Source organism: Ovis canadensis, chromosome X, assembly GCF_042477335.2.
Source record: "Ovis canadensis isolate MfBH-ARS-UI-01 breed Bighorn chromosome X, ARS-UI_OviCan_v2, whole genome shotgun sequence".
In the NCBI taxonomy this organism is placed as follows: Eukaryota; Metazoa; Chordata; class Mammalia; order Artiodactyla; family Bovidae; genus Ovis; species Ovis canadensis.
Window position 1 is genome coordinate 81,928,813 of NC_091727.1, and position 8,142 is coordinate 81,936,954.

The 8,142-nt window shown below is 54.7% G+C and overlaps 1 protein-coding gene across 1 annotated transcript; it reads left to right on the forward strand.

Moving 5' to 3' along the window:
- Window positions 1–160: 160 nt before the first annotated feature.
- Window positions 161–2,983, forward strand: TREX2 (three prime repair exonuclease 2). Its single transcript, XM_070290511.1, has one exon. The coding sequence runs from the start codon at window positions 2,062–2,064 to the stop codon at window positions 2,770–2,772; it is 711 nt and encodes a 236-aa protein (XP_070146612.1). The 5' UTR covers window positions 161–2,061; the 3' UTR covers window positions 2,773–2,983.
- Window positions 2,984–8,142: the final 5,159 nt, after the last annotated feature.

Here is an 8,142-nt window from a genome sequence, read left to right on the forward strand (position 1 = left end):
GCCTTGGGGGTGCTGGCACCCACTGCATCTGGGGTGTGGCCGGTGGGGGTGTGTGCTTCCTTCTCCTGCCTCCCCAGGCCACCCAGAACCAACGTGGGGAATTCTTGCTGGTGGCCTGACTGGTTGGCCAGGAAGCAGCTGTTGGGGCTTTCCAGGGCCACCCAATATCTGCCTGAGCTGTGTCATAGCCATCTCCCTCTTTGCAAGCCCAGGGACAGACACACCCGGTGGGGTCCCCTGCCCCCCTCAGCTCAGCATCAGGCTGAAGCGCATTGGGGGAGGCCCCCTTCCCCTTCTAAGCATTTGGTTGCCAGTCTCACTCGCACCTTCATTTCCCTGATTCCCCTGTGGCTGTTCCAGACCAGGAGGCTCCAGGGAGCTGGTCCCCCGCCATCAGCAGAGTTGGGAGCACAGGCAAGACCCCTGGGCACTGTGGTCCAGGTTTCCTGACAGCTTTACAGCCCAGGAGAATGGACGGCCCGCTGTGGGCAGGCTGCCCCTGGCAACTCGGCTGCCTCCCTTCGCCCCAGTGGGAGACCGGGCTTGTGAGCACCTGCTGCCAGAGGCTGGCACGGCTTGCCCGGGGATGAGGTCCTGGGGATGGTGCCATCCGCTCTCCTGGAGCAGGGAGGGCCTTTCCTCTTACCTCCTACATTGACTGTGCCCTTCACCCTGGCCTGAGCCACTTGGGCCGGGCAGGACCTGGAGCCTCTGGCTCTCATGGCACTCGGTGGAGGGCTGCTCCCACTTGCCACACCTCCCTTGCTCCTTCCCTGGCTGCCTCTGCTCCAGGCTTCTGAGATACTCTAGAGGAAGAGGAGCCTCCCCAAGGTGGGGGGGTGGGGCAGCTGCCCTGATGCACCCCAGCTGCTGTCAGTGGGGCCCCACTCTGGCCTGTTCTCCTAGCTCACTTTGGTTGACCGTGGTGATGGAGCTGTGCCTTGGAGATGCCCCTGTGGGAGGGCACCAGCCCGGGGCTGGGTGTTGAACCCAATGCAGCAGGTCTGGCTGCTGCCACCAGACCTGATCAGTTGTGGAGGCAGGGCAGAGGTCTTGGGTTTCCTCTTAATACCTGTGAGACACCTGTGACGACACGTTCTTCCAGCCCAGGCTGTGCTCTGCCTGTGGGAAGCCTGCCTGCGGCCCAGGAGCCAGCTTTTCAGCCTGTAAAAACATGGGGTGTGTGTCCCAGCAGCTGTGAGCAAGCGAGGGGATGGCAAGCTGGCCGCACAGGTCCTGTGGCCTCGGATCTCCTTCCTACCCAATAGGCGGCTGGGGGCGGGCCACAGCCACAGAATAAAGGCCACCTGGAGCAGCCTGTGTGAGACAGGTGTCCAGTAGCCCAAGAACCTGGCCAGCAGCTGCTGCAGGTAAGCCAGTGTGGCCAGCTGCCAGGGCCCAGAGGCAGAAGGGGGGCTGGATCAGGTAAGATCGGAATTGGATCCACCTGTGTGGTGAGAGAAGGCCAAGCCAGGGAGGCTGGGAATTCCCAGGAGAGTTGTCTTGGGTGCCTGCTTGTCTGCTTCCCGGCAGCTGATCCCAGGGGCACGTTTGTCAGGCACTGGGCCTGAGGCTGCTGGCCACAGTGTGTTGGTGATGGTGCCATCCTGGACTGCCTTCCCTGGTGACATAGGCCTGGTACACTGCCTGTCCATGTCCTTGGGGTCCAGAAGCAGAGGCCCCAGGCCAGGGTCTGGGCATATCAGGCCTGCCTTTTGCTGTTTACTAGACGGTAGCAGTGGGGATGGTCAGGGAGGGACTGAGGGATACCATGGAGGCGGGTGACAGGAGACCGCATCCTGGACAGAAGTAACATCCCTGTCACTGGATCCCAGTTCAGAAGGCCCCGTAGCAGTCTCTCTAGATCTGGGTCTTAGAAATGGCTCCTAGAGCCTAAAGGCCCATGAGGTAGCCAGAAGGGAAGCCAGAAGGGTCAGGACCTTGGCCACGGGCAAAGCTGTGGCTGGCCGAGGTCAGGCATCCCCATCTCTTTGGCTCCTGTGTCTTCTGCCTCTTGTTTTGGCAGCTGTAGGCTTCCCTGTCTCTGTGAAAACCATCACCATGTCCAAGGGACCTCGGGCCAAGACCTTTGTCTTTCTGGACCTGGAAGCCACCGGGCTCCCCAGCGTGGACCCTGAGATCGCCGAGCTCTCCCTGTTTGCAGTCCATCGGTCCTCCCTGGAGGACCCCGAGTGCGATGAGTCTGGGTCCCCCCTGCCACCCCGGGTCATGGACAAGCTCACGCTGTGCATGAGCCCAAAGTACCCCTTCACTGCCAAGGCCAGTGAGATTACTGGCCTGAGCCGTGAGGGCCTGGGCAGGTGCGGGAAGGCTGGCTTTGATGGCACTGTGGTACGGACGCTGCAGGCCTTCCTGAGCCGCCAGGAGGGCCCTGTGTGCCTGGTGGCCCACAACGGCTTCAATTACGACTTCCCCCTGCTCTGCACGGAGCTGCGGCGCCTGGGCGCCCACCTGCCCCAGGACACCATCTGCCTGGACACGCTTGTGGCACTGCAGGACCTGGACCGTGCCCACGGCCATGGCACTCGGGCCCAGGGCGGTAAGAGCTACAGCCTGGGCAGCCTCTTCTGCCGCTACTTCCAGGCGGAGCCGAGCGCAGCCCACTCTGCTGAGGGTGATGTGCACACCCTGCTCATGGTCTTCCTGCACCGTGCTGCTGAGCTGCTTGCCTGGGCAGACGAGCAGGCCCTCAGTTGGGCCCACGTGGAGCCCATGTACGTGCCACCCGATGACCCGAGGCTCGAGGCCTGAGCCAGGGCGATGAGGTCCCAGTCCCTGCAGCAGGGCAGCACCAGCGTCTGTGCTGTTCAGACGGGCCCAGACACCCGCCAGGCTTTACTGCATTCTGGCCCAACCCTAAAACCTTCTCCTGGCCTCTTCCCTGGCCCGGGCGCCAGGGGAGTTGGTTGCTGCTGGCACCCACCTGTCACTCTGTCTTTCAATAAACACTTACCACTGCTCACCAGCTGGCTTTTGGTTCCCCTCCTCCCCACACCCTGCCCAGAGTGGGCAGGCAGGGAGCAAGGCCCAGGGCAGGAGCCGAGCCCGCCCCCGCCCCGACCCCGCACCTGCCCCCCAGGGCAGCCCCCTGTGGCCTCTCTGTGGTGAGTCTGCTGGGTGAGAGTTCCGTGCTCAGAGCCTGGTCCAAAGGGTTGACAGGTTGGGGCTGTGGACCTCAAGCCATGGGCTTCTGCCCTGGCTGGTCTCTTCACACGGCTTTATCACCCCCCAGAGATCCCCCAAAATCAGTGAGTAGAACCTAAGGAACCTCTGTGGGGCCTGAATGTGTATCGGCAAAGCCCCCTGCCTCCTTCCCAGAGCCCTTTGCTCTTGAGTGGGCAGCAGGCTGAAAGGATAGAGTCAGGAGGTGGGTATGCAGAGCGCCAAGCAGAGTGGGGTGGGGGCTGCTGGTGTGGGAGGAGGGTCGGAGGTACGCACATCGAGCATGCAGGGAGGGTATCATTGGGGCTTCAGCTGTGCTGCATAGGTACTCAGTGAGGGAGACAGCTTGGAAGGAGTCTGTCCTGGGCCCCGTGAGACCAAGAAGGGCCGGGAGTCATCTCAGGGCAGAGGGCACCTTCTCAGCTGTTGGCTTGGCGGGGGTGTCAGCTGGCCCACCTGCTGCTGGGGCCCCGCTGGTGGCACCAAAGGATGAGGCAGGGTAGGGGCAGGATATCCAGGAGACAGAGCAGGTGAGAAGGGGCGGGAAGGTGGGGCGACCATGCCCAGGAGTGACTCACACGAGCCACGCTTCGAGCCTTGAGCCAGAAGGGCCATCCTGAAACATGAAAGTAGGTCAGAGTGGCTGGGGCCACGGCAGTGGGCAGAGTGGCAGACAGAGAGGCCAGGACCCAGGCAGTGGCGGCCTCAGGCCAGCCTCATTCCCCAGCTAGGGTCCGGACAGACCCTGACAGCACTGGGGAGCCACACAGCGCTGTAAGCAGAGGAGAGGAAAAGTCGACTTCTGTTTTTACAACATCTCTCAGGCTGCACTGTGGGAAAGACCTGAGGGGAACAGTCTGGGAGGGTGGTCCACGCCCTGCCACCTTCCTTGGGGACAACACCCACCCGAGAGAGGGCCAGGGTGGGGCCTTGGTCCAGGAGCCGGTGGCAGGCAGAGCTGAGAGTCAGGGGTGCCCAGGGGCCCCCCGATCCCTGGTGTCTGGGCACAGCTGGGTCCCTTTATCTCATTAGCCAGGCTCTGGGCCACTGACTCACCAACTCACTGAGTAGGTGAGGCCAACAGGGCCCCCTCCAGGCCACAGTGGGTGGATCAATGGCCTTTTGTGAGCCCGAGTGTTTCTCCCTACCCAGTGCCAGCTTGCTGGGCCTTACAGCAGCCGGGGCACAGGCACCCTCCCTGAGCCCATGCTCAAACTGGCCAGGTGATGTTGTGTACCTGCTGCATGGAGCAGACAGGCTGGGGCGTATCCCCTTGTGTCTGCAAGCTGTGATGTGCTGATCCACGGTGACAAGTAAATGTAAGCCTATTTGTGTGTGTGTGTGTGCACCTCTGTGTTAGGGGAGCATATATATTTCTCTATGTCTGTCTATATATGCATACAGACACACAGACATGTAAGTTTATTATAAATTTTACTGTTATAAAAGATGTAAACACACAATGTACAAATAAGTCTACAATATATATACAATAAAACACATGATACACTATTTCTCAATTCCATATAACCCATTGATTCTCACCAAAACCTCTTCAGTTGACTTGCCAAACTTTTGGATTGGTACCTGACCCATGGTTGCAACTGAGGGCTGACTGTGGTTCCCACATAAACGTTGGTTGATATTTCCACTGATCTTACCAAGACAAAAGCGAAACAGCAAAGGTATGTGTTGGAACCTCATATGTTTATTGGTGACATGAACAAAATCTCTGCTGAATTGGATAGTAGTTTTTGATACTGGAAGTTTGTTCTTTTTGTTATTCACAATGTAATTACTACAGACTCAAGTCTATGCACAGAGAAGGCACTGGCAACCCACTCCAGTACTCTTCCCTGGAAAATCCCATGGACGGAGGAGCCTGGTGGGCTGCAGTCCGTGGGGTCGCTAAGAGTCAGACACGACTGAGCGACTTCACTTTTACTTTTCAGTTTCATGCATTGGAGAAGGAAATGGCAACCCACTCCAGTGTTCTTGCCTGGAGAATCCCAGGGACGGGGAAGCCTGGTGGGCTGCCATCTATGGGGTTGCACAGAGTCGGACACGACTGATGCGACTTAGCAGCAGCAAGTCTACACAATCAACCAAACAATCCGTCTAGCCCGGGTTTGCAGGCAATGCTGATTCCTGTGGGGTAAATACTCCCACCAGGCCAAACTTGTAAACACATGGCTACCCACATGACATCATTGAACGTGTGGTTCAGAAGAGATACTGGGTGGTGCACTGTGCCGAGGTACCGGGGTGAAATAAGACATGAGGCGTTTTGAGTATCTCCTTTGTTTCTTTAATACAATTTAAGTGGAAGTTTATACAGTTGAATTTTTATAATAATGGCGTTTGACAAACAACTCTCAAAATTCCTGAACTTTACAACATGTGTGTATGTCTGGCTGTGCCGGGTCTTTGTTGCGGCATGTGGGATTTGTAGTTGCAGCATGTGAGATCTGGTTTCCTAGCCAGGGATTGAACCTGGGCCTCCTGCATTGGGAGCAAGGAGTCCGTAGCCCCTGGACCACCATGGATTACCCTGAACTTTTAACATCCACTAGAATGGCTACAACGCAAAAGACCAACAATCCTGAGTGTTGACAAGGATGGGGAAGAACTGGGAGGCTCAGGCACCACTGGTGGGGGTGGGAGATGGGACAGAAACTTTGGAAAGCAGTTTGGCCGCATGTTAAGATATTAAACACTCACCTGCCGTAATGACCTGATGATTCCACTCCTGAGTATCTATTTATCCAAGAGAAATGAATGCATGTGCATACACAAAGACTCGCACACCTCTGCTCATGGCAGCTCTAATCATTACTGCCCCAGGTTCCTGGGCTGGTGAGTGGTTTCAGACTGTGTGCATCCACAGGGCTGAAGTAACCATGCTGAGCAGCAGGGCTAGACCTGAAGAACCAACTCCACTGCTCCAACTCACCCTAGCCAGCCATTTGCCCCTCGTCAAGAAGTGTCGGTCGCTCCCAAGCCACATCCGTGTCTGCCAGTGCGGATGCAGCTGTGATCAGGAGCGTAATTGATTGAAAACAGAACCATCCATGCAGTGGGACGAGGAGATGAGGACAAGACGAGCAGCGGGCTGGAGATGTCTTTCCGTGGAGAGTCCACAGGCTATGGGGCACCATGTGCACAGGACTTCAGCTTATATCTTTACGAATCCCATCTATCTTCTTTTGGCTCAGTTTTTGTTCTCCCTCCCCCCCCACCCAATTTCTTAAGAGGAGTACTAATCTCCTTTGTCAGCTTCCATCTTGAATCAGTAAGGCACTCAAAGTCTGCAATTGTGCCCTGAAAGAGATTTTCCTGTGTCTTGGACATTTGTCACTAAACATTCCTCTTTGCTTTGCATTGGGAGATGCTTTCAAATTTCACTTTTCATTTCCTCACCTGTCTCCTGCTTGCATAGTAGAGTTTGTCTTGGTTTCCAAGTTGTTGAGACTGTGGTCATCTTTTATATGTGTATTTCAAATTGTACTGGATAGTGGTCTGAAGATATATTGCTTAAGATTTTGGGGTGGGGGCTTTATTAGCTTTCTAGGGCAGTTTTAACAAAGTACTGCAAATTGAAATGTCCCCGTTTTATAAAGGCCCAGTCCTGTTGGAGTAGGACACACCCTACTGACCTCATCTCTACTTGAACATCTCTGTGAATCCTGGTCTCCAAAGGTCATGTGCTAAGGTTCTGGGGGTTAGGACTCTTAACAGAATTCAACCAATAACAGAGGTCAAATGCATGAAACATTTAAAATGCCCAACAGACTGAAAAAAATTAATGTCCTCAGAGATGTGTGCTTTTCACTATTTCTCTAGACTCGTTTGATAATTGCACTATTGAATTTCTCTTTTTTTTTTGTCCACTAGATCAGCCCAACCCTGTGATACTGTATTAAAATACTCCATTATCATTGTATTTTACTGACATCATCCCACCTGTCTAGTAGTTTTTTTCTGAGCACTTAGTTGCCATGTATTCGTATGGCTTTATGACTGTAGCAGTCAGGGTGCTTCTGAGAAACAGGACAAGTTGGAGAGCTCTAGATATATGTACATATGGAATCGGCTTATATATTTCTGGGGGCTGGCAACTCTGAAGTCTGCAGAATGAGCCATCGGGCCAGAGACTCAGGGAGGACTAGCAGCTTGGTCCAAAGGCCATTTGGAGGCAGAATCCCTTCCTCTTCGGATGACCTCGGTGTTTTTGTCATCAGGCTTTCAGCTGATTTCATGCAGCCCACTCACATTATGTAGACTGACCTGCTTTGCTCAGTTGCTAACTATATTTCCCTGTTAATCTCATCTCAAAAATCCCTTCACAGTGACATCTAGACGGATACCTTGACTGAACACTGGGAACCCTAGCCTAGCCAACTTGACACAGAAACCTGCTGGCACAATGACTGCTCCACAGCCTTGTTTTATGTGCTTTACCTTGTCTGTGGAGATGGACCCACATGGTTTGCAAAGTGACCACCCACCACTGATTCCTTCGTCTCCTCTTCTTTCCTGAGGCTTTTGTCCTGTGTGCTGTGTAGATAGTTTCTGGGTCCTCATTCTTCCCTTGCTGGGTGACTGGCTGTGGCTGGGACAGGAACCCGTGGCCTGCATGTGGCCCCAGATTCCAGCTTCCAGAGTTGCCTGCCATCTCAGTAAACAAGCAATTATGCCAGCGATCAAGCCATCAGCCACTGCAGCTGCCCAGTACTGCGTATCCTGAGAGGAGTTCAGGATGGAGAAAAATAGGATACTGATCCTAGATAGTTAATGTGTGTATCAAAGGAATGATATCAATGAGCCCAGACCCTTGAATCTCTCCTCCACATAGAAACGCATGAAATTCATTAACTTGCAATGTCTGTTTTTTGTGACTAGCAGCAATTTTTTGGTGTTTGACTACCATTTTGTTGTTTTGAAGCAAAATCTGGCTCC